Here is a 25,274-nt window from a genome sequence, read left to right as displayed (position 1 = left end):
GGTTTGTCTCCATTCGACAAGTACTACGTTTACTGTTCAAGGAGGTCCAAAGCTCGGCCCGTAGCAGCCCACCAGTAATATTTCTGTATCACACGCGTGTCCGTCGCCAAATACCCAAGCATCGAGACGCGTGGCGACTCCAATCGACGTACGCAGGGATCGAGCGAGACACTTGATAGGGCACTCGGGTCGCTTGTCTCCAAGAACGAGCTGGTCAGTGCAAGTAGGACACGACAGGACTCAAGATTCAAGCCGTTTGTATACAAGCCGTGCGCATTTAGCTTTGCGTGAGAGACGCTTGGTACTTTTCGTGGAGTTGCTGGAGCTGCGCCGTTGTCATTGGGATGTCCCACGCCGTGTCGAGCAATTGCTTGACGTCGACCTACACGACGCCGTTGAAGCCCACGACCACTGCGTCGTTCTCACCGAGGTCGGGAGGTCTTTGAAAAACTCCATGATTTTCTCAAATTTCTTGCCGAGAAGCGCCTCTAGACCACGAAAATCAACTGCCAACCAATCGGTTCTGTCAGCAACGTACTTTCCGAGATTTTGAGGAGGGCGATCGCGACGCGGTACACAATTTTCCAGCCCTCGTGGAGAAAGATGTCCCAAACGCGCGTGACAAACTCAAACGGAAACGAGTAGGCAAAGATCGTGACGAACCACTGCGTCGCGTACATGGTCGGATGCAACCCCTCGTTGTCCATGTGCACGCCCAGTTTGGGCAGGTAGAGCCGAATGCACGCGTCAAAGATCGCAATGATCTCGACGACGCGGGGCATTCCTGGCCGGTACATATCGGCGAGGCCGTACTTTTTCTGGTTGAGCACCGCGACGAGCTGCCAAAACGTGTGCTCTTCCGGCATGTAGCTCAGAAAGAGCGCCGAGATGAAGCCCATGCCCTAGGCTAGCGTGTACACCCAAAAAGCGCAGTAATGCATCTACCTGGCAGTAGCCAACGTCGGGGTCGTACACGGAGTAGGCTTTGAGAATGTTCATGAGCGCGCCTTGGCCGATCGACTGCGCGTCCTTGAAGAGGTGGTGCTTGGGAAACGTGCGCCCAATGTCGCGCGAAATGGTCTCTTCGCACGGAATATGCGCGGTCGCTAGCAAGTCGCGGTACATGCCCGGGTGGTTCTGCATCATCATGCTGGCGCCCGAGAGATGGGGCCACGCGAGGCCGCGCAGCGCCTCGGGAATTCCCTTACGAATCTAGATTCGAGTCGACTCGATATTCAGCGTGCAGCAAGTGTACATACGCGCGACTTGAGCTTGGCACCGTGACGGAGCTTGACCGACTGCCACTCGTCGTACGTGCACTTGCCCGTCATGGCGATCCACTTTTGCGTCCGGTGGTTCTCGAGCCACGAAGCTTCATGGTCCTTGCGCTTGGCGGCCGTCGGGCTCGGTGCAAACCGCCTGTATCGCATGTAAGCAGATGCAGGGGTGACAGGCAACATGCTTGTCCGAGACGAGGAAGCCGTAGCGGTCGACGGCCGCGACAGGGTACGCGACGACGCCGGGGACCTTGAGATGGCCGCTGCTCGTGTCCACGGTCGTCGAGATCGGCCCCGCGGCCTTGGCCTCGATCATCGGCGTCGACTGCCTTCACAGCGCCATGAGGCGCCAAGAACCCTTCTCGCACCGACGTACCCTTCCATCGGCCGCTGAGAGGAGATGTTGATGCTCTGGCGACGAAACCGCTGGCAACGCCCAGCGCGCTCCCATTGGCTGAAATGATTTGCTTTTGGACCAATCCAAGCGGGGGCGTATCGATTGTGTCTCTGGTTGGTCTAAAGGAGCTACTACAATATTCCCTAGTGTACAACAAAGGTGGTGTGCGAGGCAAGGGTAGTTTAGGTAGTTCAAAAACATAACGGGCTACGGAGCTTTCTGGACACGCGATGTCGGCGGCGTCGCGCGGGCGAGCTTCTCGCCCTGCAAAAGCTGCTTGATCTCGGGTCCTGACAGCGTCTCGTACTCGAGGAGCGCCTTGGCGATCGTCTCCAAGTCGGTGCGGTGGCGCTGGAGGATCGTCGTCGCACGCTTGTACGACGCATCGCAGAGCTTCCGGACCTCTTGGTCAATGAGCGTGCGGGTCGCCGGTGACGTGTCGCTGTCCTTGAGGTCGTGGAAGACAACGCCAACTTCGTCGCTCATGCCATATTTGGTCACCTAGAGCGCCAAGCGTCACGCACCAGCATACATCATATCAAAAATGTACCATGAGATGGGCCAACCGCGTCGCTTGCTGAATGTCCGAAGACGCGCCGCCGGTGATTTCGTCCTTTCCGAAGACCATTTCCTCGGCGACGCGGCCGCCCATGCACACGTCGAGGCGCGCGAGGAGCTGCTTGCGCGTGATGCTCGTCTGGTCGTCTTCGGGCAGCTGCGAGACCATGCCGAGCGCATTCCCGCGTGGCATGATCGTCGCCTTGTACACGGGGTGCGCACCGGGCGTCTTTATCGCGACGAGCGCGTGGCCGCCTTCGTGGTACGCGGTGAGACGCGCCGACTCGGGTGAGATGAGCGCCGACTTGCGCTCGGCGCCCATGAGGATCTTGTCCTTGGCAAACTCAAAGGCCGCCATGTCGACGACCGTCTTGTTGAGGAACGACGATCGGAGCGTCGCTTCGTTCACGAGGTTGGAGAGCTCGGCGCCCGACATACCTGGCGTCGCGCGCGCGAGGATGTTGAGATCCACGTCGTTCCCAAGCGGAATCTTCTTGGTGTAGAGCTCCAGAATGTCGCGGCGGCCAGCAATGTCGGGCAACGGCACCGTCACATGTCTACATGATGCATACGTATCTACTATGATGGATGGAAGGCCCTACCGGTCAAAGCGACCGGGACGTGTCAAGGCGCTGTCGAGCGACTCGGGAAAGTTGGTCGCGCCAATGACGATGATACCCTTGTTCTGGTCAAAGCCGTCCATCTCAACGAGAAGCTGATTCAACGTCATCTTGAGCGCCGACTGCTCCTTGAGATGGCGCGTGCCACCGATCGCATCGATTTCGTCGATAAAGACAATGCACGGGCCCTAACCCGGGTGTTATAATTGCATATTGATGCAACAGGCGCGAAACTACCTTCTTCTTGGCCGCGTCAAAGAGGTCGCGGACGCGGCGAGCGCCAACACCGACGTACATCTCCTCAAATTCAGCACCCGACGAGTAGAAGAACGGGACGCCCGCCTAAAAAGGAGAGCTCAGCGTGACTTGGTTCAATCAAAAGCGTGTACCTCGCCAGCAATCGCACGGGCCAAGAGCGTCTTACCAGTACCGGGTGGGCCCATGAGGAGGACGCCCTTTGGCAAGTTGCCGCCCAAGCGCGTGAATTTGTCTGGGTCCTACAACGGCCATGAGAGACTGCACCATCGAATGGGAGGCTTGTACCTTGAGGTACTGCACGATTTCCTCCAGCTCTTCCTTGGCTTCGTCGACGCCCTTGACGTCGGAAAACTTCTTGTCGCTACCAATAGCGGCCGTGACCTTGGACTTGACACCGACGCCGCCAAGGCCCTTCTCTTCAATCAGCGCTGTCATCGCCGAGATGGCCATGAAGCCAAGCGCGATAACGCGGGCCGTACGCCACATGTTCTTCTTGAAGCCACCATCGACCATTGAGACATACATGGGCTTGATCGGGGAGAGGCCCGTCGAGCCGACAGCCGACGACGCCGCCATGTCCGAGGCCATCGAGACAGCACCGAGGCTGGCAAAGCTTGAAGGAGCTGCAAGCGGGTTCAGCGGCGCAGCAGCTTGCATGCGCGAGAAGAGCATGTTGGTGTCCATCGAGTCGATGCGGTTGGTCGCCACGAGCGCCTTGATGTACTCTCGGTACGCTTCCTGCGAGAGCACAAAGCGGCCTTCCTCAACGCGGCGAATCACGAGCGACGGGTAGTCTTTGTTGAGCGCTTGCAGAAACTTGAGCTGGCGCTGTGCGTCCTCTGGGTACGCGTTGGCATCCTGCTCCATGCGCTTCAGGAGCTTCTTGTTGTTGCCCGAGCGCGAGAAGCTGAAAAAGTTGCGGCGCGGGCCGAGGAGGCCGCCGCTGCGGAGGCTTGCGCCGAGGTGGTGCTCGGATGTCATGAGCGTGTTCTGTGACGCATGCGGCAGCCGGTTGAGCGACTGTTGCCAGAGGCTCATGCGGAGCAACGATCTCGCGGCCATCTTGAACGTCGACGGCCTGTGGCTTTCAGAAATTGACCGTCTTCCAAAAAAATGAGCCATTGCATTTCCTTCGTATTTTTTCGTGAGGAAAAGCCAAATATTTTGTGCCGATATGTCGTACCTTGCCATTTGTATTGATTTATTCCCTATGCTCTGAAATAGTAAATTTGGATCGTGAAGGAGAGGCGATATTTAATGCATACCGTATCCGATTTTTCGAGAACGACAAGGACGCCCTTCCGAGTGTTGGAATTCGGGCGCGGTGCTTTTTTGCTGCGCGTCTTCAACATGATGACGGTGACCAAGCAGCACGGAGGTGCATGAGCGCAAGACGGCGTATGCAATCGATATGCATTATCCAAGCCGACACTCTAATGTCAAAGTGCATGGAGCGATTGGCTAGTCATCCGCGTCGCTAACGCCTCCAGAGGTCAGTTGAATCGTGCACTCGGCTTCGGGCATGCACGGACTGTCGATGACTTTGCTACGCAATCGATGGCACTCAGTTGACAACACGCGAGAAAGCCACCACAGTACCAGATGCGATTGTCACCGCGGCCCTTCTTCATCTAAAATGGGGAATGCAGTGCATCAAAATGACGTCCTTGAGGTTCGCGGTGCGGCGCTTACCAAGACACGGGTGTGGCAAGCGTGGGAAATCACGTGTCCACCGACGGGCTTGATCACAGGGCCAAACATAGCATTAGCACCCGGATCTGCCATGACTTGGTTCACGACGAGCACGGCGACGTTGAACTCCTGTGCATCAATCAGCACATTGGCATCATGTGTCTAGAGTACCTCTGCGTGCTTGACAAGTCGCTGCAGGTGCACGTTCAAGCGCTGTTGGCGCTCGCTTAATTCACCCCTGAAGGAAGTGAGCACATAAATCCGGGATCCGATCGATTGAGGTATAAAGTTGTACCGCCCCGAGAAGTCCGTGCGGAAGAGGGCTGTGATCGAGTCCACGATGAGAAGCCGGAACGGACCGCGATCAGGATCCTGGTTGACATCCCACTCTATGAGATGGCGACTTCATAGACTTTACAAACTGCACCGCGAAAAGAACGCCAAGCTTGGTGACCATGTCCATCTGCGCGTCGTGGCTGTGCGCTCTGTTGATTGCAGTATGAGTTCACTTGACAAAACTCATCCAGACTTTTACCTGGCGACTATGATATTGTCCAAAACGTCCTTCGGATCGAGATCGTATCGCGTCTTGGCAATCTCGGCCACTCGTTGCTGTCAATGGAGGTGTGAACGACCACAGCCGAAAGTCGCGTCTTCACGCACCGGACGGAAGGATCCTTCCGTGTCCACGATAGCCACTTTCCCAGCGCCGCCCCCTTGGGAGCGCGGAAGCTGGGCTGTCACACAGAGCTATTGCAATGCAAAACCTAAGAAGACACTCATCCTTGCCGGGCTTGGATACCGTGTGGCACAACTGGGTCTTTCCCGTTCGGAATTCGCCGTGGACCTGCAGGAACTTTGGGCATGTATGGTCAATGGGGAACGACGATACCTCGGTCACGGACATGGTCTCGATCCCGCCGCCAAGAAGCATGTCGAACTCTACATCACACGGTCATACTCTCACTTGTGGCAACAATCGTCGTACGCTTGGATCCCGTCGTGATAAAGTATTTCTGCTTGTTGTTGATGAGGAGTGCACTGGCCGAAATGAACCCGCTTCGTTCGCCAATGATCTAGACGCAGATGAGTGCGTGAGCATCGAGAGAGCGCCAGTTACCTTGCGCCCTGCCTGGATGAGTTTCTCTGCCTTGGCTTCACTCACGCCCTTGACTTGGAGCAATCGCTTCATGGAGACTTGGAAGAGTTGGCCAACGGTCGCGAAGCCATCTTCCTTGAGCTTGGCAATGTCCGTGGCGTTGATCCCTGCATCTTGGAGGACCTCGATGCGATCGTAGGAGAGCGCTTCTTCCTCATGGTCTTCCTCGTTGTCGCTCACGATCGCTGGCTCAATGACGACGGGGGCCGGCTCGGCTTCCTTGGCCTGCTGCTCCTTCAGAGCCTTCTTGCTGATCTTCTCCCTACGAAGCATCCATGAAGCATCGCTCCTTGGTCCGTCGCGGTACTTCTTCATAGCAGCGCTCATCGTCCTTGTCTTCTTGGCTAAGTTGGATTCGGGAATGAAAGATCGCTTGAGATTTGGGCGCGAACAGCGACCCGCACAAGTACGCTTTAGTACAGACGCTCCGATCGTCTTACCTTTTGTATTGGCTCGTACTTCAAGTCGTACCTAAGGAATTATAGAAAGCGCCATATGAAATGTAGCACTTGAACCGGACTTTAAACGGAACGACGACGTGCTCGATTAAGGACGTCGTCCAATGGTAGGAAGGTCACTGCAATTTCCACGTCCACGATGATCGGCCGCCTTCACCTCCGCGCCTTGGCTCCGATGGCCCGCGCCTGCAAGATGAGCATGGCTCCGTCGGCCCGCGCCATGATGGCCGCTCCGTGGAGCGCCCGTAGCATGTCCACGGACAAGATCAGCTTTACCTTTATCGAAGCCGATGGCACCAAGAAGGATGTGACAACCGCAGTCGGCGAGACCATCTTGGACATTGCCCACGCCAACGACATTGAGCTCGAGGGCGCTTGCGGCGGCGAACTCGCGTGCTCGACGTGCCATTGCGTCTTTGATCCGACGATCTTTGCGACGTTGCCCGCGATCTGCGAAGAAGAAGAAGACATGCTCGACTTGGCATGGGGCTTGACCGACACGTCGCGCCTTGGCTGCCAGGTCAAGGTCACAAAGGACATGGACAAGATGGTCGTCAAGATCCCGGACGAGAGCAACAACATGATGTAATAGAGCGCTCTCCGTATTCCAATCTGTCGTCGTCCGCCACTGTCCGAGCGTCGCGACTTGTGTTACTGAGGATTAATGCAGTAAGTCGTTCATGATGCGTTCAAACTCGTCGTCGAGCGGCAAGTCGCGGTCCATGAGCTCGATCGTCGTCTTGGCCCGCGTGATCTGCGGTCTCGCCTTCTTCTTGGGTGGGGGCAGCGCCACCGGCCGCACGTGGTGCCCCAGGTCCTTGAAGTGTACGCCTTGGATCGTCGACTGCGCGATTGACGAGTGACCAAGCTTGGAGAGCTCGGGCTGCGACGCCGCATGCACGTTCTTTTGGAGGCTCTTGGCCACGTTGTCGACGATCGAGTTGCGGCGGGAGCCAGCCGACGGCTTCTGCGCGTGTTGCATTGCGAGGGCAATTTCACCGTAAATCGCCTTGTACAGCGCCAGCTCGTGCTTGGTGTTTTGGTGCTCCTTTTGAGCAGCGCCAAACTTTTGGTGCAGCTGCGCAATCTCATTCACGAGCGTGTCTTGGTTGCTCGTCACCGTCGTCATTGTGCGCTTCACGCGCTCGGTGACCGAGACCATATGCTGCTCCTCGCGGTGCATAATGTCGAGGCTCGTGATACGGCGCATCGTGGACATCTCATCTCGCTCGGTCGGGTCGAGGAGGTTGCGCGCACTCGCGTCAAAGCCACCACCGAGGCTCTTCATGCTCGAGTCCGCCACGCTATTGGTGCGGCTGTCCGCGTCCGGCACGAGTTTGCGGGCGCTCGAGCCCAAGCCCGCCAGCAGGTTGCGCGTACTGTCGTTGCTTGTCCGAACGAGTAGATTTCGGGTGCTGCCGCTATTTTGACCCAAGAGGTGGCGCGAGCTGCCACCTCCGAGCAGGTTGCGCGTGCTACCACTGCTGGGACCGAGCAAATTGCGCGAGCTCCCGCCAACGGTATTGAAGAGGTTGCGCGTGCTGCCTCCTTGGTTGGGAGAAAGAGGCAGGCGCCGTGCACTGCCTTGCCTGCTGGGCGGCGTAACTTTGCCCGCCAAGCCCGATTGCAAGTCTAGTCGTTCCTTTAAGCCCGTTGAATTCGATCGAGAAAGAGCACCGTTTTCGTCGGGGGGTACGGGCGCCACAGTCGTGAGGGACGTGGTGGACTTGTCCATAAACGCTGAAACGACGCGATCGAGGCGCGAGACCGACCGCTACCCGGCACTTTAGCACCAAAGAAAAGCTTGGAGATTTGCGTACTTTTCGGTTCATCGATGGATTGCCGTCTCCGTTCGCCTTGGCCAATTTGGCCATTTGGTTGCGCTTGTGGACGAATTTGGCGATGCGGTGGCGCATGCTCGGGTAGTGTGTGAGTGCCAAGAGAAACTTTTCCCGCGTCAGCATCCGGAGTTCACAAAAGCAGAGCGTGACGACGGTCGCAATGCGTAAGCAGTTGCGGTTCAAAATGGCCATTTCGCCTACATGTCCGTATCCTATCAAGGTATCAAGTCGAGAGGGTGTACCAAAGTACTGTTGTTCGCCGAGGACAGCAATCTGCCGACCTCCTTGTACGACTTCGACAGCGCCGCGAAAGATGAAAAACATCTCTTCGCCAATCTCGCCTTCGATGATCACGTCTTCGTTGGGCGGGAAGCACACCATCTTCATCGAGAGCGCGAGCTCCATGAGAAAATTGTGGTCGGCGCCTTCGAAGAATGGCATCTTGTTGAGAACGCTGTCGTTGATAGCGAGCGCAATCTTGGAGCGAAGCAGCGCCGAGAGCTCGCCGAGGATCTTGCTTTCCTACAATAGAGCTTGCAACTGCGTCTGATGCGAGACGACGTCGTACGTTGCGTAGCTTGCTATCGGCACTGAGGCGCGTATTGAAGAAGAACTCGCGGATTTCCGAGCGTAGTTCCAACGGCAAGTCCCGCGCCTAGAGTGCTCGTGTATGGGATCTGTAAACGGTCTAAATACCTCCATGTAGGCGTTGATGCGATCCTACGAAAGGTGGTCCATTGTCATACCGATACAGTGATACTTTATAAATCTGTACCATTTTTTGCTGAAACTGAGTGTCGGTGCTGTTAAGGTTGGACACCATTGCGACAACCTAACGTAGAAACTGCAGAAACGGGAGTTTTTTCAAAACATACGTTGGTAATGCCGTAGGCGAAGATCCACGCGCCGTTGATCATGGCAAAGATACTGAAGAGGCGTTCGTTCGTGTTTTGGCCCGTCACTACATGGATCGGCATCGTACTGCAGCCTCGCTCAAAAGATAGCCGCACCGTCTCCGTATCCAACCGTTGTCCTATCCGTCAAGAACGTCATGAGTCACCTCGTCATTCGACATGGCACACGACGTACATGGTCATGATGGACCAGTAAAACGAGCTCACTAGTGTGGCCATAATCAAAAGCCGTCTCTCTCAAGGAGGTACCATATTGCGCGTAGAGCGAGGACGCATTCAGATTTTGTTTGGCGACCCAGCCAGTGTCGTCACCGTTCGACATGCCAAAGAAGAAGCAGCTGATATGACGCGAAGCTCATCACCTCTCGGCATCCGAGGAGTCGTGTACCTGAACCAATGGGAGGTGACCATGACAAGGATGAAGAACTTGATGAGGCTGCTGATCGTCGACCGCACGAGAATCGAATAGTCGAGTCTAACGCAGCATCATGTCCTGCAGACATATCGTAGATAGGTTGTGACGTACCGCCGTAGCGCGCGGCGCGCACGCGTCACACGCAGCACTTTGGCGAGCTGAAAGATCTGCCGCAGTCGTTTGGACGGGTTCTCGATCGCATGGTCGAGTAGGAGCGTATACGGAAACGCGCTGGCCGCGTCAATGAGAAACCTACAGCGATGGCCACCGTTCGTTTAGCCATGATTTTTGCGTCGCGCACCAGCTCTGAAGATAATGCACGACAATGTGCCGACTCCGCGACTCGAGAATGCCCTTGATTTCAAAGGCCGTGATAAAATTGAGTCCCTACACGCAGACAATATTGTTGCTCAATATCCCGCACGCATCTTATGACGCACCACATCGACGCAGAAGAAGCCGTCGACGATCCAATCAAACATGGGGAAAAAGTCCGACTGCACAATGTTGGCCGTGAACGCCAGTGCCATGGGCGTGTACACGGACGTATCTAACGCAGTGATAGGAGCCGCCTTGGACGCAATCCATTCGTACAAATAAGCAAGAAGAGCGTCACCACGTCCCAGCGAACGCGCAGCTTGCCCGTCGGGTGCAGCATGAACCACGGCAAGGACCGCGTTTGGGACTTGACGGCCTGTTTGCGCAAGATAAACTCCGTGTTGGCCGCGTCGTTGACAAAATTCAGCGCTTGCTCTACGCCACCACGTGAATCGATATATCGATGATCTATCACAGGCGTACCGGGGGTCATCGACTCGACGTCCTTGTGGAGTGTCTGCTTGATCTTGCGAAATTCGGCGTCCGGAAAGACCTCACTCCCGCGCGGCATGGGCACGATGCGTTTGCGGCCCAGAAACGGCACGTGAAGTCGCTCCTTTATGCGGGGCGCGTCCCGCTTGATCGACGTCGAGAAGCGCGACGAGAGCCGCGACGAGAGGCTCAGACGTGGGTACTTGGACGCAGCGCGCGCTTGGAACTCGCCTTGAACAATCTTGAGCTCTTCGATGGGCGAGAGCCCGACGATGTGGTCCTTCTGCGCCTGCCGAACCATGTAGGCCGACGGGACGACCGAGGCCTTGGCGGGCGATGGCGTCATGCCTTCTTCGATCTTTGCCTCGGCGTCTTCCTCGTCGTACTTGTCCATGGGGATGCCAATGTCACGTCGGAGCGTGAGGTCGTCCGTTCCAAGCGGCGGAAGGCCCGTGAGGGTTCCGTCAAACGACCGCACCGTGCGCAGTGGCATGTCGGACATCAGATCATCGCCGTCGTCGTGTTTCATGGGTGGCGACGAAAAGCTCCTTCGTCCGCGCAGCGACATGGTCTGCGCTCTGTTGCCAGCTGGCCTTGCTAGAGCGCTCGGTTCCTTGTCGAAACCAGAATAGCTTGTGTGCGAAACCGATATAAAAAGGCAGCGGCTAAATATGGTCGTGTTCCAAACTGTACACTATCGTGCTATTCGCTGCTCCATTTTTTCTTCAAGGCGGCCGAGCTCAACGACGAGCATGTCTTGTGTTTCGACGAGGCGCTGGATCACGGCCTCGAGATTTGAATGGCCGTCCTGGACTTCCTGCGTCTTGATGTCCATTTGGGAAATGCGCTGGAGCGTCGACCCGACGATCTTCCCGTCGCCCGACGGATCAAAGAGGCCGCTTTCTCGTGCAATCGACACGGCCATCTTCTCGAGGACCGAGCCCGGCGCCACGGACGGTCGGACGCGCGAGATGGACTTGCGCGCCGACTGCTGATCGCGGCTGTGTACAATGTGGGCGATCCGCTGGCGCATCGCCGGAAAGTGCGTGAGCGCCAAGAGAAACTTTTGGCGCGTCAGCATCCGGAGCTCACTAAAGCACAGTGTTCGCACGGTCGCGGTGCGAAGGCAGTTGGCGTTGAGAATCGCCATTTCGCCTACATGTTGTATTCTATCAAGGTATCAAGTCGAGAGTGTGTGTACCAAAGTACTGTTGTTCACCAAGGACGCAGATTTGTTGCGCACTTTGAAGCACTTCGACGGCACCGCGAAAGATGAAAAACATCTCTTCGCCAATCTCGCCTTCGATGATCACGTCTTCGTGGGGCGGGAAGCACACCATCTTCATCGAGAGCGCGAGCTCCATGAGAAAATTGTGGTCGGCGCCTTCGAAGAATGGCATCTTGTTGAGAACGCTGTCGTTGATAGCGAGCGCAATCTTGGAGCGAAGCAGTGCCGAGAGCTCGCCGAGGATCTTGCTTTCCTATGGAAAAAGGGGATATTCCCCATGCGTATCAGCCCTATTTCTTACATTTTTGAGCTTGCTATCGGTTGAGAGGCGAGCGTTGAGAAGAAATTCGCGAATTTCGCTGCGAAGCATCATGGGAAGATCGCGGCGCTAGGTCCACAGTCTATATGCATCGACAACACAGTACGACGTACGTCCATGTACGCGTTCACAACGTCCTACGACATGGTGTTTTTCCAAAATAAAAAAGGGTGGTTGTCTACCATCTTGCGCTGGAAACACGTGTCGCTTGGGTTCAAATTGGCCACCGTGGCGACCACCTACGCGCCGAATCGCAGGCAAACACTATGTAGAGCTTAGTACGTTGGTGATGCCGTAGGCAAAAATCCACGCGCCAATGACCATGGCAAAGATAGCAAACGCCCGCTCTTGCGTGTTGCCGGCGCACACTAGACCCAGCGATGTGAATCGTATCGATGCGTCATCAAGGCCAGCGCACCGTCGCCGTAGCCAACTGTGGTCCTACATACACATGACAATATCAGCATCCACATTTTCAAAGACAAGTGCCATACATGGTCATGATGGACCAGTAGAAGGCATTGACTAGACACGATGAGACTTGACAAACACCGCCGCGACCGCACCGTATTTCGCATAGAGCGTGTCGTTTTGGAGCTTTTGATTGCTGACCCAGCCCGTGGGGTTGTCGTACGAGATGTAGTAGAAGAAGCAGCTACGCAAAACGCGTTGGCATTCGCACGTGAACGCTGTGGATCATCGACCTGAACCAGTGGGACGTCAAGAAGACGAGGAGGCAAAACTTCAAGAGGCTGCTCACGTTGGAGCGGATCAAAAGCACATACTCGAGTCTAGAATCGAGTCAAGCCCGCGTGTTGGACGGTGCATATACAACTACCGGTGCAGAATGCGCATGAAGCTCAACATGCGAAAGAGCTTGAGGAGCCGAAGAATTTGAAACATCCCTGTCGAGGCCTCGGACGGGGACAACACAATGTCGAACGGGAACGCCGCGAGACTATCGACGAGGAACCTAGATGATACGTATAGCATACGAGCGCGTCGGAAGTGTCGCAAAGCACCAGGTTCTTAAATAGTTGAAAATGATCACGGGCCAGCGCATCTCAATCTTGCCGCGCGTTTCGTAGGCTGAGAAAAAGTTGACAATCTAGCAGTGGAGACGCGCTGTGGATAGGGCATCGAGTTGAGCAAGCGACGTACGACGTCGGCCAAGTAGAGGAGGCTAAAGGCCCATTGCGCCTGGTCGAGCTGCGTGATGATCGGGTAGGCGCTGTCTCGCCCAAACGCAAGCGAGAGCTACATGACAAACATGTGGCTTCAGTTGATGCGCAACCTGAGACTGCAGGCACCGGAATGTAAAACCCGTTATCTAGTTTTCCCATGAGTCGACAAGAGCCAAGCGAAGGCCATCACGTCGTACAGATAATGAGCACGACGCTGAGCACGTCCCATTGAATTCGAAAGCGGCCGCTGGGGTTGATGAGGTACCACGGGATCCGCTTGGCCGTCTTGTCGTCTTGGCGCGACTTCATGATGGTCTCGCTTTTGGCCACGCTCTCGACAAAGTTGCGAGCTTGCGCTACATAAAGCGAGGTATTCGCCTCGGTTCTGGCTCGTTATGACGCACCCGCCGTCATCTTGTCCACGTCGTGTTCCAAGTCTTTTGCGATGCGCTTGACTTCTTGGTCGACGGTGACGGCTGCCGGCAAGATGTGATTTTGCGTTTGCGTTGAGCTGAGAAGCACGGACGTCTTGACGACACGCCAGAGCTGTCGCTTGTGCGGGAGCGCGTGGGGGTGGTCGTCGTGCGTCTCGGACTGCGCAGCTTTGGCCGCAAGCTCGCCTTGCGCCAGCTTGATCTCTTCCATAGGCGAGAGCCCCGTGACCTCAGCGCGCTCGGCTTGGCGACTCATGTACGCGGAAACGTGCTGCCCATCGTCGTCGTCATCGTCGCTTAGCATGAGCCCTCGCGCAATCTTGTCGACGCCGCTGGGGGGCTTGTGGCTTCCTCTATCGGACAGCTCGTCGTGCGAGTCATACGAGTCGTAGGATTCGTCCTCGTCGTCCTTGTTGTTGTCTCCGTCATCATCGCCGGGCGGCGGGCCTGGGCCCACGGGCTCGGTCGCCGCCGACGCGTCCTCCTTTGGCGGCTCTTGCATCCCGAACTGCCCGTTCTGCAACCGTTTCCGCGTGAACCGGCGAAGTTCGAAGTTACCGACCCGATGAACGCGGTGTGGCTCTCGAGCCTGGAGCGCGACCTCATGGTGGCTCAGAGCCAGCCTGTACGCTCCAAAGCTAGCCGCAGGTTGATGAATACGCTCGCTCTGCATAGGACCTCCGGCCACGAACGTCGGCGGGCGAGGCGCCGCGTCTCCGGAAAGGCGTAAGCACCAAGCAGCTGTACGCGCACCTGTGAGGAGTCGTCGATATAACAAGTGTCTATGCAGGCGGCCTCTCTCGGTCTCCAAGGACGACGAAACACGCATGCGCAAGAAGAAGCTCGACGACGGCGAGGTCGGCATTCGCGACGACCTGTTCTCGAACGAGATATCATTAGGCGTGCTGGCGCGCATGGTGCGACGAGAAGAACGAGCGCATTAGAGAAGAGAAGGCCAAGGAACGCGCCAAGGTGCGCGAGGCCGAGCAAGCCGAGCTCAAAAAAGCCAAGCTCAAAGCGCAGGTTGTTGCGACATGTGCTCGACTCAACTCAAAAACGCGTAGAGTGAAGCGTCGTTTGACGAATGGAAGCGCGTCAAATCGCAAGAGCGTGCAGCCCGAAGCGAAGCACTCGCCGTACCCTTGATTGCCTGCGTGGTTCATGATGCGAGGCAGCGCGTAGAGAGACCAAGCGGCCCAACGCGAGCTCGTCAAGCAGGTCGAAACCATTCGGCTGGCGAACGTTCAGAGCCACCTCGAGGCCATCGAGCGTGTCAAGCTCCTCACCGCCAAGCGCCGCGCTGCAACGCCGTCCATGAAGAAGCGCAAGAAGAAGTCGCCGCCCGTGTTTCTCCACCCGAGGTGAGTGCCTTCTTATCGCCGCTGGGCATCCACGCGGCTATCTAGCTTGCCCGTCGCATATATTGCAAACCAAGATGAGATTGCGACGCGCATGGACAACCTCGTTGCTTCGCTCTCGGCGACCCCCGAGATTGAGAGCCACCAGTATACATTCCCATTATGTCTACTACGGTTGTACCCAAAGTGTCTTAGGGCTACGATGGAAAGCCAGCGCTACATGACCCAGCTGCACAGCCAGAGCGCGTACCGTGCCGACTCGCTCCAGCAACTGCGCTTCTGGGTCAAACCCACGCCCGAGATTTACATTCTTGCCTCGGTGCTCTACAAGATTGTCGCGCTCGAGACGCCGTCGACGGTCCAGCTCGTGGACCGCTGGCGCTGGCTGCCATGGACGATTGTGCGAAGCGTCTTTCAAGACTCGCTCGTCGAGACGCTCCAAGCCGTCACGATCGCGGACCTCGACCCTCGGTCTTTTCGTTTGATTTCAAATGGCAGCTAACAGTTTGCTCGTGGGTGTACGTAGGTCGCTCGCACTGCTTTATTTGCATTGCGGCCAAGCCACGTTTTCGATGGCCGCGATCGAACGACGGTCCGTCGTTGGGGCCGCGCTACGCATGTGGGTACACAACGTCGCCGCAGTCCACGAGCTCGTGCATCCAAGCTCGCAAGCGATCCGGTCCATCGACCAGCTCAAGCTGCATAGTGTGAGTCTCCACGACATTGCCCACGTTGTCCTTCTCTTGCACGTATACCCGTACGTCAACGTGGCGGTACGGTTCTCCCTTGCAACAGCAAGGTCGCTGCATGGCTCTGTCTAGCTCAAGTGCCACCACGTCAAGCAAAGTGTCAAGCAAGCGCGACTTCGCGATGGCGACCTCTCGTTGCTGCGAGAGCTGTACGCGATGCCCGAGCCAGCACCGCATGTGGCTATCGTTGAAGTTCCGCCGCCGATACTCGAGCAGCCCGATCCATTTGCGCACTTTATGGAGTTTGAGGCGCTACAGCCAGCACCAAAGCCAGTGCCCGAGGCACCAGCGCGGTCCAAGCTCGCGGCTCGGCTCGCCGCGCGGCTTCAAGAGCACCGCGATCTCGTGCATGTACGTCAACGACAAAGGCGCAATGCACGGTCGATGGAGCGTGTTGCGTCGACGTAGGAACAGCGCTCAACGCGCGAGCGGCGAGAGCAACCGAACGACGACGACCTCGAGAATGACTTTGTCGTGGTGTACAAACTCGCGCTGCCCAAGACGGAGGACCCGACGACGCTCAACGTCATCAACTACCTCTCGGTCAAGCGACGCGACTCGCTGAGCCAACGGTCGCAGCCGTGGGATCCCACCGAGGCACGCAAGTCGGTCACGCTACGCAAGCCGTCGACCAAGATGGTGCCACCGGTCTCGGTACACCAACGTCCGACAACACGTTTCTACATGGCGACGTAGAGCAAAACGTCAACCAAGAGCCCGCTGCGACCGCGCGCCAAGCCCGCGCCGATTCCAGAAGAGCGAGCATCGTCTGCCAAAAGTAAGGCGCGCACCACCAAGCAGGACGACGACGTGCTCTTCTTCAACGACGGCTGCGCAGTCCAACGACCGCATTCGGGTCGCACCAGTGAGACCCACGACGAACAAAGTCAAGACCTCGATGCGCCGCCACTGGCTCAAGTTGTCAGTTGGAACCTGGAACGGCCTCGCATCGACGAGCCACCTTCTCGCGCCGAGACGCCAAGCGTAGACAGAACATCAGCATCTCGAGACGCGACACCGCGCACCATCTCTCCCATGTCAACGCCAAGAGTCATGCCATTGTCGCTGGACTCGAAGCACTCGGCACTCCACGACGCGGAGCAAGAAGCCTTTCTTGACGCTCCACCGTCACGCGACAGCCACTCTCATGGCGCTTTGGACGCATATGCAAGCCTCGACGATACCCGATATGCGCGTGCGGACGCCAATATCGACAACGACACTGCAATCATCTGGAATGGGCTGGCTGAAACCAGCGACGACACGGCCAGAAGCAACCAAGGCACGACTCAAAGCAACCATGACACGGCCAGAAGCAGTAGCGACAGCGTCACGGAGCACGTGTCAGCACCCGTTCCCGCAGCGTCCCCCGACCCACCGCCGGCAGACGTGCTAGTGTCCGAAGAGGCACTGCTCCCAGACACTCCTCGCTCCGAGGGCGCATGGGACGACAACGAGTCGTACGAAGCCGATGAAGCGATAGACCAAGACCAAGGCGTGTACGCTGGCGACGACGAGTTCCTCTCCGACACGGACGCCTAGGAGATGCGAAGTGTGCGTGTGCATAACATATATTTAACCGCTTTACGCGATTTACGTGATCACGGTGGGTTCCTTGCGGCCCGTGTACGCTTCGAGGGCCGAGAGCGTCAAGCCCGCGGCAATCAGCGGACGGAGCGCGTCGGCCGCCGACTGCGCGAGGTTGCCCGAGGCCGGCTCGTACTTTTCAATGTACATGCGGACGGTCGCACCGGCGACACCCGTGCCCGAGAGGCGGAAGATGACGCGCGAGCCGTCCGTAAAGATAAAGCGGATGCCCTGGTTGCGCGAGATGCTGCCGTCGACGGGGTCGTGGTACGTAAACTCGTCGTTGGTCGCGAGCGTAAAGCCGTTCAGGCTCTCGCCAGCCTTGTTGGTGGCCACCATGGCCGCCATCATCTTCTCGGCCTGCGCCTTGTCGACGCCTTCATAGTCGTAGCGGCAATAGTAGTTGCGGCCATACGTCTTCCAGTGGTTGACGACAATGTCCTCGACCGAGACGAGCGGCGCGCCCGGTGTGTTCTTGGCCGCGAGGATCGAGAGCCACGCGAGGACGGCCCACATGCCGTCCTTCTCGCGAATGTGGTTGGAGCCCGTACCAAAGCTCTCCTCGCCGCAAATGAACGGCGTGTAGTCTTCCTTGCCGTACACCTCCTTCGAGTCCATGAGGTTGCCGAAAAACTTCCAGCCCGTCGGCACTTCAAAGAGCGAAATGCCGAGCTTCTTGGCCACCAAGTCGACGGCGCCCGACGTCGGCATCGAGCGCGCGACGCCGCGGAGACCGCCCTTCTTGCGGAAGAACGGGATCACGTTGGCGTTGGCCGCAATGACCGCGAGCGAGTCGGACGGCGTCACAAAGAAACGCGAGCCGAGAATCATGTTGCGGTCAGCGTCGCCGTCGCAGGCCGCGCCAAACGCCGGCACCTTGTGCGCCTGGCCGTGGATCGCCGATCCCTTGGGGTCGACGCCCATAATGTGCGTGAGCTCGTGCGCGTACGTAAGGTTCGGGTCGGCGTGGTGGCCGCCAAAGTCCTCCTTCGACACCGCGTTGAGGAGGCTCGACTCGGGCGCGCCGAGCTCGTCGACAAACACGCGGTGGGCGTACGGGCCCTGGACGCCGCTCATGCAGTCGTACACAAACGAAAAGTCGTCGCGCGCAATCAGATCCTTGATGGCCTTGAAGTCAAAGATGGTCTTGAGCAAGTCGACGTGGTCCTCGGCCGCGTCAAAGACCTCGACGACCACCGTGCGGCTGCCATCGTCCGACTTGACGCACGTGGCGCCGACGCGCGAGACATCCACATTGGGAAAGTTCGAGGCAATCTTGTACGACGCAATGACCTTGGTGTTGTTGAAGATCTCGTCCGTGAGCTTCTCGGGGGCCGGGCCGCCGTTCTCGCAGTTGTACTTGATGCCAAAGTCCTCGTCAATGCCACCCGGGTTGTGGCTCGCCGTCAAGATGAAGGCGCCAAACGCAACTGCGCCGCCTTCGCGCTCGCGAATGACCGCCGACACGGCCGGCGTCGAAAGAAGACCGTTCTGGCCGACCCAGACGCGGTCAACGCCCGAGGCGACCGCCATCTTGATGATCGTCTGGATCGCCTCCTTGTTGAAGTAGCGGCCGTCGCCCGAGACGACGAGGGTGCCGCCGTGGAGGTCCTTGGACGGAAGCGCGTCAAACGTCGACTGGACAAAGTTGTTGAGGTAGTGCTCGGCCATAAACGCCTTGGTCTTCTTGCGGAGACCCGATGTGCCGGGCTTCTGGCCTTCGATCGGGGCCGTCGAGACGACCGACGCCTTGAGCTTGCCGAGGCCGGGCTGGCTCGTCAAGTCGATCGTCTGGTCGCGATACGTGCCGCTGAGCACCGTCTTTTGCTCCTTGCTGTTGTTGACGATCGCAATGTCACCTTCAAAGACAACATCGGGCGCAAAGCCGACATCGCCCGTAATCTTGAGGCGGTTGCAGTTGATGAGCGACGGGACGTTGCCACGGAGCGCGGCCTCAAGCTGCTGGACGAGCTTGAACTTCTTGCCATCGAGGCCCATGACGGTCGCGTTGCCGTTGCGCTCGGGGGCCAAGACGAGGCGGTAGTCGTCCGTGACCACGTACGCATCCGAGCGAAGCAAGAGCAAGTCATCGCACTTCTTGACGGGCGCAAAGCGCGTGCGGGGCACGCACACCGCCGTGGAGTTGTCAAAGCATTCAATGGCGGCGCCCATGGCCGTCTCGAGCTGGAAGACCGCCGGCGAGTCGCCGTCCTTGGGGTCGACCGTCTTCGAGTTGCGGATCATCGGGAGCTTGATGAGGCCGCCCTGGCGGTGGAGCTCTTCCGCAAGCTTGTCCAAGCGGATCCACAAGTTGTTCGTGTTGAAGTAGCGGTGCTTGGCAATGTTCTGGAACTCGGCTTCGTCGGCCGGGTCGCACTGCGCCGACTCGCGCAAGACGAGGTGGCCATCCGAGACACGCTTGGCGAGGTGGCCGCCCTTCTTGTCGTTCTCCGTGCGCTCGCAGCACTCCATCATGAACGACGTGTCCAACTGCGCAAAGTGCGTGAGGAGCTCCAAGTCGAGCGTCGCGCCGAGGTTGTCCGAGTTGGAGACAAACATGTACTTGTAGCCTTGGGCGAGGAGCTTGTCGAGCTTGCCCGAGCCGAGGAGCGACGGGTAGAGATCGCCGTGGCCGGGCGGGCACCATTCCTTGGACGGGTTGAGCTTCCACTCAGCGGGCTGCATCGTCGTGACGTCAATCTTGGGCACCTTGTTCTGGAGGAGCTCAAGGTCGACGTCGCTCACAATCTCGGGATACTTTTGCAAATAGTCGAGCGTGTCGGCGCTCGTGCTGAAGCTGTTCATCAAGATGAAGCGCACGTTCGAGTTGTACTTCTTGCGCATCTCAATGATCTGCTTGGCCGTCATGTCGAGAAAGTTGTCGCTGCCCTTGATGTTGAGGAGGCTCTTGACCTTGTCGAGGCCCATGCTCGTGCCAAGGCCGCCGTTGAGCTTGAGCACGACCGTCTTCTGGAGGAGGCTCGCATCGGCCTTGATCGACTCGCGGATCGAGCCCGGGCGGCCCTCGAGGTACGTAAGGTCGGCGACGTTCTCGATCGACGTCTCGGGCATCGTGCCCGAGTCGCCGCTGAGGAGCGACGCGTACGAGTACTCGAAGGCCTTGATCGCGGCCTGGCTGAGGCCGGCGGCCTCCATCTTGGCTTCAAACGCAGCGAATCCGCTCATGCTAAACGCTCGACGAGGGAAATTGGCAACTGACGAAGATCAGCCCCACAGTCGGCTCGCCTAGGATCCGATGCTTGCGATTCGCTGACTTTGGGTCCGATTTTCAGCCAATCAAGCGACGAGAATCCCATTTCTTCAATGGCACACCGCCAAAGAATCGTGGCGTCACACGCCCCTGCGACACGCCCATGCATTATTTAAATGCTTCGTCGCCGCCGATTTTATGCAGGGTGATGGCAGGATGATAGCAGCTTGGCGCCTTTGTCTCTGTGCGAGGACGTGGACGTGGTGTCGTACGAGTCTCAAAGAGCGCGGCGGAAGAAGCCACACGAGTGCTTGGCATTGCGACGTTGGAGGAAGGTTCCGTGGAAAGCTCGGTTCGCGCTGCTAAAGACGACTCAGAGACACCCGTGAGCAATGCCACGTCGCGCAGACAAACTGCTTTGCCAGTGCCAAATCTTGCCACTCGAGACAGATTCGAAGTGATGTGGGGGGCGCGGCCAGTGGGAGCATGATGCATTCGCTGTGTGAAAACACTTTATTTTATCCATGGCCGCGCTGTGACCACCAGTCCTCGGTCCTGCATTTTGTGCGAGGCCTTGCTGGTCGGCGGCAGCGTGCACGAAAAAAGGCCGAATTCAAAATGGGTTGCGAATGCGTGACGTGGCACGGTTGGGCAGGATGGTCATTCGGCCCATCGCCATAGGAACGCAGCCTGGGGAAGGCGAACAGAGATTCGCAAGGACTCGCGCTCCTCCAGGTGTGCGGCGGAGCCTCTTGCACAAGTTACCGCCAACTCAAGCAGCCTTCGACGTTACTCGTAGTGTGCTGGTACTAGTACATGGTACGTCGGTAGAGGAGACTGCATGACAGCAACGAGCCCAGTGGTGACTTCATCCCCGAGAGCGCGCGACGGGGTAGTTTGCATGAGAATAGAATGCATTTTGACGTCAGCAGCAGTCGATTTTGTAGCAGCCCTTGGGCGGAACGTCGCCCAGGTTTGATAACGGCAACTTCAACATCGAGCGACCATTGATAAAATAAAAAGCCGAATACTGACTTGATATTTGTAACACGAGTCATTATATTCATGTTGAAGTTGTCGCAGTCGCTCGCGCAGATCCGATTTGCTTTGATCGACGACTTTGACGTGCCGATTGCGCTTGGTCTTGCTCCGAAGCAAATGCAAGAAAAGGATGCATCTTGTAGGGAGGAGTCAAAAGCTGGGTGTCTGACGCTCATCACGCTGGTGAATCGCACGCTGTGCGACGTCCATACTACCTTTTAATCGAGTGACTTCAGTGTACCGGTAAAGTGCCCGCTCCGAAGGTCATTGCCATTTGATGACTGTCCTGCGTTTGCTCATGGGGGCGGTGCCGTGTATGTTGACTACTCAGGAGCACCCCGAACAGCAATAAATCCATACTTTGTACGGTCGCGATGCGTTTGCTCCGTCGCAACTCAGATCTGTGTGTACTGGTATCGTGAGAGTCAAGCACAACTTTTTATCGAGGACTCTTGGCATGCGTTCTCGTGAAGCGCGAGATCCATCCTAACGTTAGCGAATTGGCAGGATCTGCCATTGATGGGCCAAGGTTTGACCGTTTCCAAGATCCAGGATTGGGTTCGAAACGGATCGCCGAAACAAAGAGGGGCTACACGACCACGTAGAATGGCGGAAGAGAAGGACGCGAGTGAGCATGAGCTCGAGCAGCTCCAATTCAAGGTCACCCTCCGTCATACCCGCAAAGACCCTATCTGTACACGATAGGTCATCATCCTTGGCGACGGCGCTGTCGGGAAGACATCGATTGCGATGCGCCACACCGAGAACACCTTCTCCAACGTCTACAAGCAAACAATTGGCCTCGACTTTTACCTCAAGCGTCTTGCCCTGCCAGGTCCGTCAGCTGTCACCAGAGGAAGACTCATAGCGAGGGACAAATCATAGGTGACGTTCAAGTCGCGCTTCAGCTTTGGGACATTGGTGGCCAAACCATTGGCGGCAAGATGCTCAAAAACTACATTTTTGGCGCCCACGTACGTTCACGTCGACGCACGGAGCGCCAAACCGAGGCTCCTCGTAGGCCGTCCTCCTCGTATATGACATCACCAACTACGAAAGCTTCCAGAACCTCGAGGACTGGTTACGCCTTGTGCAGCGCACATTTGGGGACTCGAAGCTGCCCTACATTGGCCTCTGCGGCAACAAATGTACACAAAGGACTCGAATTGTGATGGAGCTCATGCGCGCGTGCTAGGCGATATGAACCACCTACGGACGGTCAAGGCTGCCAAGCACAAGCAGTTTGCCGATGAAAACGACATGAAGAGCTACACGATGTCGGCCAAGACGGGCGACCAGGTATGTTGGATCAGATGCTGTCAATGAATGACAACGCACGCCAGGTCAACTCGACGTTTTTCCAAATTGCAGCCGACCTCGCCGGCATCATTGTGACACGCCCCGAAGTTGAGATCACGACACCGATTGTCAAGGCAACGATCATCAACCACGACCAGAACGACCCGGATGTCGCGGCGCCCGACATGCGGCGGCCGGACAAGAAGTGCTCGATCCAGTAGGAGGTTCGTGGCAAGAGAAAATGAGGATGAGATGGGCACATTGCCTGCATTGCATTATCTAAATTCCAAGTGGCCGGTGAGAGTCGCTTGGGTCGTCATGCGTGCTTGATGGTTGGGTTGGATGCTTAGTAGTCCGAGCCACCGCCGAACATGTCCATGCCACCGCCGAGGTCAGCCTCTTCTTCTTCCTTCTTCTCTTCCTTGGCGGCCGGGGCAGCAGCGGCGGCACCAGCGGCGGGGGCAGCAGCGGCAGCCGGGGCGGCACCACCGAACGAGGCGAGCTTCTTCGAGCCGGCGGCGATGATCTCGTCGATGCTCTTGTCGGCGACGTCTTCGAAGAGCTTGGCGAGGCGGGCAGCGTCGATCTCAACGCCGGCCTTGGTCAAGACGTTCTTGACATCGGCGGCCGTGACTTCGTCCTTGCCCGAGAGCGCAACCAACAAATATGCAGCAACGTAACGCATCTTCTTGAATCAAATTAAGGTAATACGAGCCCGGAAACAAGATTTTGAGCGCTCATGCGCAAGGGCTGGCCGATCCGGATAACCATACAGCACTAGCCCCTATCCAATCATCTCGATTTCGGATTATCCGAATTTCAGCACCCACTTCCCGCCACCAGTCTGGCATCCTAATTAGGAGCATACGCAAATAGTCTTAGCGTACACTATTTCACAAGATTGCGCGCAATTCTGCCTCCGATGCTCTCGCTGCTTTAGAACACACTGCAAGCGCCACACAGCAAGTACCAAGCAACGATCTACTGTCCGTGCACGGTAGTCGGCGCAATCCCACGTCCAACCTGCCAAGCATGCTCGGTGAATGGACGACCCACTGAATCTTCACTCGTCAATGCTAGTACGCCTCTACTTGACTCGGCAGTGCCCTGGATCCGACAACCGATTCATCGTGCGCTCGTCCATTGTCAAAACAAGGATGGGATACCCGCACCACGCTGCTAGCAGCCTCTCGGGGGGCCGCCCGACCTCACAGTATATCCGAATGTTCAAAATAATGTACTATAGCCAATCAAATGCCGTCGAAGCCTGCAAGCAGCGGGTTTGTATACGTAGGTGTAGGGGACGGCGTTGGGTGGCCAATAGCGCGTGCCGACTGCGCAGCGTTGCTGAAGGCGATTATTATCAAACTTTGCTGTTGAGATCAAACATGGCCCCTGCTGTAAGTGCTTATTCATGACGACGAACGGAGCTAGCTGCAGAGTCCTCTTCTCTGCTCGGGCTTCTTCGCCAGTCCTCCTCATCTTCGTAGCCACGGAGTGATGGAAGGGTGGGAAGAGGAGGTCCGAGGGATGATACTGGGATGCTGCATGCAACGCGACGGGCGCCTTGTGCGATGAACGTGGTTGTGACGTTGGTGTGTCTTAGACCAAGACCGCCCCCAAGACTGGCAAGAAGAACTTGCTCAAGTTCACGATCGACTGCTCGACGCCCGTCGAGGACCAGGTCTTGGACGTGGCTTCGTTCGAGAAGTTCCTCCACGACCGCATCAAGGTCAACGGCAAGACCGGTGTCCTCGGCGACGTCGTCACGATCTCGCGTGAGAAGACCAAGCTCCACATCGCCGCCGTCGCGCCGTTCTCGAAGCGCTACCTCAAGTACCTCACCAAGAAGTACTTGAAGAAGCAGCAGCTCCGCGACTACCTCCACGTCATTGCCTCGGACAAGTCGACGTACGAGCTCCGCTACTTCAACATCCACAACAACAAGGATGAGGAAGCCGATGAGGAATAAGCGATCTAGTGCGATGTCATTGTACTCAATAGAATGATGATTCTCTCAGCATACACTCGTGTATTTATGATTCGCCTCGTCTTCTTCCTGCCCACCGCACTCATCCAAAGCATAGCGTAGCCGGGCACACGAGTCGTTGACTCGCTGCCACCGTCATTGCCTCGTTGAGCGTGTGAGGGCCGAGCAGGCGACGTCAGGCCGTACTACACACCACGCACTATCGTCTACGGGGTCCCAACTACAGCTACATTAGCCCAACACACTGCGACGAGGGCGTAGCCTACGCCCTCATCATACTACCCGTACTGGTAGAATGGGCCTTGAGATTGGCGTTCTGCGTCGACTGGAGTCTTCTGCTCCGAATGATTTTCGGTCTCGATCACACAAGTCGAGGTCATTGATCATTGACGGTACTTGGCAATGGCCGTTGGAGAGAATGAAGCATGCATTTGATGTTCAAATTAGTTATGAATTAGTTGGAATTAGTTGAAGA

The 25,274-nt window shown here is 57.1% G+C and overlaps 11 protein-coding genes across 12 annotated transcripts; 4 read left to right on the top strand and 7 right to left on the bottom strand.

Moving 5' to 3' along the window:
• Positions 1-230: 230 nt before the first annotated feature.
• Positions 231-1,705, bottom strand: SDRG_04304 (hypothetical protein). The gene is made up of 7 exons (XM_008609972.1): positions 1,654-1,705; positions 1,463-1,606; positions 1,260-1,419; positions 946-1,212; positions 539-902; positions 427-488; positions 231-382 (listed from the first exon to the last, which is right to left on the bottom strand). Exons 1-7 carry the CDS (start codon positions 1,659-1,661, stop codon positions 278-280), a joined length of 1,110 nt encoding a protein of 369 aa, XP_008608194.1. The 5' UTR covers positions 1,662-1,705; the 3' UTR covers positions 231-277.
• A 132-nt stretch (positions 1,706-1,837) lies between these two features.
• Positions 1,838-4,210, bottom strand: SDRG_04303 (ATP-dependent metalloprotease). The gene is made up of 6 exons (XM_008609971.1): positions 3,396-4,210; positions 3,242-3,349; positions 3,090-3,194; positions 2,835-3,040; positions 2,225-2,789; positions 1,838-2,175 (listed from the first exon to the last, which is right to left on the bottom strand). The coding sequence occupies exons 1-6, from the start codon at positions 4,170-4,172 to the stop codon at positions 1,882-1,884; spliced, it is 2,055 nt and encodes a 684-aa protein (XP_008608193.1). The 5' UTR covers positions 4,173-4,210; the 3' UTR covers positions 1,838-1,881.
• Positions 4,211-4,571: 361 nt separating this feature from the next.
• Positions 4,572-6,288, bottom strand: SDRG_04302 (meiotic recombination protein DMC1; the record flags this gene model as incomplete). Its single annotated transcript, XM_008609970.1, has 12 exons — positions 4,572-4,656; positions 4,710-4,741; positions 4,803-4,931; positions 4,974-5,040; positions 5,098-5,174; positions 5,230-5,287; positions 5,338-5,414; positions 5,466-5,552; positions 5,605-5,649; positions 5,695-5,744; positions 5,791-5,878; positions 5,923-6,288. The coding sequence occupies 12 exons, from the start codon at positions 6,286-6,288 to the stop codon at positions 4,572-4,574; spliced, it is 1,161 nt and encodes a 386-aa protein (XP_008608192.1).
• Positions 6,289-6,558: 270 nt separating this feature from the next.
• Positions 6,559-7,008, top strand: SDRG_04301 (hypothetical protein; the record flags this gene model as incomplete). The annotated part of the gene is made up of 1 exon (XM_008609969.1): positions 6,559-7,008. The coding sequence occupies one exon, from the start codon at positions 6,559-6,561 to the stop codon at positions 7,006-7,008; it is 450 nt and encodes a 149-aa protein (XP_008608191.1).
• On the bottom strand, positions 6,983-10,953 carry SDRG_04300. 2 transcript variants are annotated; one of them, XM_008609968.1, is made up of 18 exons: positions 10,391-10,953; positions 10,184-10,342; positions 10,030-10,139; positions 9,891-9,976; positions 9,701-9,841; positions 9,563-9,649; positions 9,424-9,512; positions 9,350-9,380; positions 9,271-9,293; positions 9,136-9,221; positions 9,036-9,092; positions 8,957-8,980; positions 8,829-8,915; positions 8,503-8,782; positions 8,240-8,457; positions 8,097-8,193; positions 7,902-8,051; positions 6,983-7,874 (listed from the first exon to the last, which is right to left on the bottom strand). In XM_008609968.1, exons 1-18 carry the CDS (start codon positions 10,926-10,928, stop codon positions 7,081-7,083), a joined length of 3,057 nt encoding a protein of 1,018 aa, XP_008608190.1. In that variant the 5' UTR covers positions 10,929-10,953; the 3' UTR covers positions 6,983-7,080. The 2 variants fall into 2 exon arrangements, with proteins under 2 accessions (XP_008608190.1, XP_008608189.1); XM_008609967.1 differs by having other exon boundaries at positions 7,081-8,051.
• A 104-nt stretch (positions 10,954-11,057) lies between these two features.
• On the bottom strand, positions 11,058-14,097 carry SDRG_04299 (hypothetical protein). Its single transcript, XM_008609966.1, has 16 exons — positions 13,535-14,097; positions 13,328-13,486; positions 13,257-13,276; positions 13,108-13,203; positions 12,969-13,054; positions 12,785-12,919; positions 12,651-12,737; positions 12,513-12,601; positions 12,441-12,471; positions 12,365-12,387; positions 12,229-12,314; positions 12,129-12,185; positions 12,060-12,083; positions 11,929-12,015; positions 11,601-11,880; positions 11,058-11,554 (listed from the first exon to the last, which is right to left on the bottom strand). Exons 1-16 carry the CDS (start codon positions 14,064-14,066, stop codon positions 11,094-11,096), a joined length of 2,253 nt encoding a protein of 750 aa, XP_008608188.1. The 5' UTR covers positions 14,067-14,097; the 3' UTR covers positions 11,058-11,093.
• Positions 14,098-14,129: 32 nt separating this feature from the next.
• Positions 14,130-17,256, top strand: SDRG_04298 (hypothetical protein; the record flags this gene model as incomplete). The annotated part of the gene is made up of 12 exons (XM_008609965.1): positions 14,130-14,189; positions 14,240-14,307; positions 14,355-14,421; positions 14,465-14,587; positions 14,629-14,700; positions 14,747-14,925; positions 14,971-15,069; positions 15,118-15,393; positions 15,449-15,695; positions 15,744-16,022; positions 16,080-16,325; positions 16,368-17,256. The coding sequence occupies 12 exons, from the start codon at positions 14,130-14,132 to the stop codon at positions 17,211-17,213; spliced, it is 2,562 nt and encodes an 853-aa protein (XP_008608187.1). The 3' UTR covers positions 17,214-17,256.
• SDRG_04297 (phosphoglucomutase) lies at positions 17,225-20,469 on the bottom strand. The gene has a single exon (XM_008609964.1). The coding sequence runs from the start codon at positions 20,442-20,444 to the stop codon at positions 17,265-17,267; it is 3,180 nt and encodes a 1,059-aa protein (XP_008608186.1). The 5' UTR covers positions 20,445-20,469; the 3' UTR covers positions 17,225-17,264.
• A 1,578-nt stretch (positions 20,470-22,047) lies between these two features.
• On the top strand, positions 22,048-23,128 carry SDRG_04296 (Ras-like protein Rab-28). The gene is made up of 6 exons (XM_008609963.1): positions 22,048-22,170; positions 22,216-22,345; positions 22,396-22,484; positions 22,532-22,658; positions 22,706-22,809; positions 22,854-23,128. The coding sequence occupies exons 1-6, from the start codon at positions 22,117-22,119 to the stop codon at positions 23,028-23,030; spliced, it is 681 nt and encodes a 226-aa protein (XP_008608185.1). The 5' UTR covers positions 22,048-22,116; the 3' UTR covers positions 23,031-23,128.
• On the bottom strand, positions 23,085-23,525 carry SDRG_04295 (50S ribosomal protein LP2). The gene has a single exon (XM_008609962.1). The coding sequence runs from the start codon at positions 23,492-23,494 to the stop codon at positions 23,156-23,158; it is 339 nt and encodes a 112-aa protein (XP_008608184.1). The 5' UTR covers positions 23,495-23,525; the 3' UTR covers positions 23,085-23,155.
• Positions 23,526-24,115: 590 nt separating this feature from the next.
• SDRG_04294 (50S ribosomal protein L22e) lies at positions 24,116-24,836 on the top strand. Its single transcript, XM_008609961.1, has 2 exons — positions 24,116-24,209; positions 24,416-24,836. The coding sequence occupies exons 1-2, from the start codon at positions 24,198-24,200 to the stop codon at positions 24,779-24,781; spliced, it is 378 nt and encodes a 125-aa protein (XP_008608183.1). The 5' UTR covers positions 24,116-24,197; the 3' UTR covers positions 24,782-24,836.
• The last annotated feature ends 438 nt before the right edge of the window (positions 24,837-25,274 follow it).

Source organism: Saprolegnia diclina (genome assembly GCF_000281045.1).
Source record: "Saprolegnia diclina VS20 unplaced genomic scaffold supercont1.10, whole genome shotgun sequence".
Lineage (NCBI taxonomy): Eukaryota > Oomycota > Saprolegniomycetes > Saprolegniales > Saprolegniaceae > Saprolegnia > Saprolegnia diclina.
This window is presented reverse-complemented; position numbering and strand designations above follow the sequence as displayed.

Excerpts from the sequence above, each read along its gene's own strand:
- SDRG_04295 (XM_008609962.1), bottom strand. The coding sequence starts at position 23,494 with ATGCGTTACGTTGCTGCATATTTGTTGGTTGCGCTCTCGGGCAAGGAC.
- SDRG_04299 (XM_008609966.1), bottom strand. The coding sequence starts at position 14,066 with ATGCAAGAGCCGCCAAAGGAGGACGCGTCGGCGGCGACCGAGCCCGTG. Across the intron at positions 13,487-13,534 it reads CGTGGACAAGATGACGGCGG|CGCAAGCTCGCAACTTTGTC; the intron begins GTGCGTCATAAC and ends CGCTTTATGTAG. Across the intron at positions 12,472-12,512 it reads CACGCTCTATGCGAAATACG|TCAATGCCTTCTACTGGTCC; the intron begins GTGCGGTCGCGG and ends CATCGTGTCTAG.
- SDRG_04303 (XM_008609971.1), bottom strand. The coding sequence starts at position 4,172 with ATGGCCGCGAGATCGTTGCTCCGCATGAGCCTCTGGCAACAGTCGCTC. Across the intron at positions 2,790-2,834 it reads CGTCCCGGTCGCTTTGACCG|ACATGTGACGGTGCCGTTGC; the intron begins GTAGGGCCTTCC and ends TGCATCATGTAG. Across the intron at positions 2,176-2,224 it reads CGCGGTTGGCCCATCTCATG|GTGACCAAATATGGCATGAG; the intron begins GTACATTTTTGA and ends TTGGCGCTCTAG.
- SDRG_04304 (XM_008609972.1), bottom strand. Across the intron at positions 1,420-1,462 it reads GGCTTCCTCGTCTCGGACAA|GCGGTTTGCACCGAGCCCGA; the intron begins GCATGTTGCCTG and ends CATGCGATACAG. Across the intron at positions 489-538 it reads CCTCCTCAAAATCTCGGAAA|AGGCGCTTCTCGGCAAGAAA; the intron begins GTACGTTGCTGA and ends TTCGTGGTCTAG.
- SDRG_04296 (XM_008609963.1), top strand. The coding sequence starts at position 22,117 with ATGGCGGAAGAGAAGGACGCGAGTGAGCATGAGCTCGAGCAGCTCCAA. Across the intron at positions 22,346-22,395 it reads CAAGCGTCTTGCCCTGCCAG|GTGACGTTCAAGTCGCGCTT; the intron begins GTCCGTCAGCTG and ends GACAAATCATAG. Across the intron at positions 22,659-22,705 it reads TGGCCTCTGCGGCAACAAAT|GCGATATGAACCACCTACGG; the intron begins GTACACAAAGGA and ends CGCGCGTGCTAG.
- SDRG_04297 (XM_008609964.1), bottom strand. The coding sequence starts at position 20,444 with ATGAGCGGATTCGCTGCGTTTGAAGCCAAGATGGAGGCCGCCGGCCTC.
- SDRG_04300 (XM_008609967.1), bottom strand. The coding sequence starts at position 10,928 with ATGAAACACGACGACGGCGATGATCTGATGTCCGACATGCCACTGCGC. Across the intron at positions 10,140-10,183 it reads GACGCTCTTCTTGCTTATTT|ATACGTCCGTGTACACGCCC; the intron begins GTACGAATGGAT and ends TCACTGCGTTAG. Across the intron at positions 8,916-8,956 it reads GCATCAACGCCTACATGGAG|GCGCGGGACTTGCCGTTGGA; the intron begins GTATTTAGACCG and ends CGAGCACTCTAG.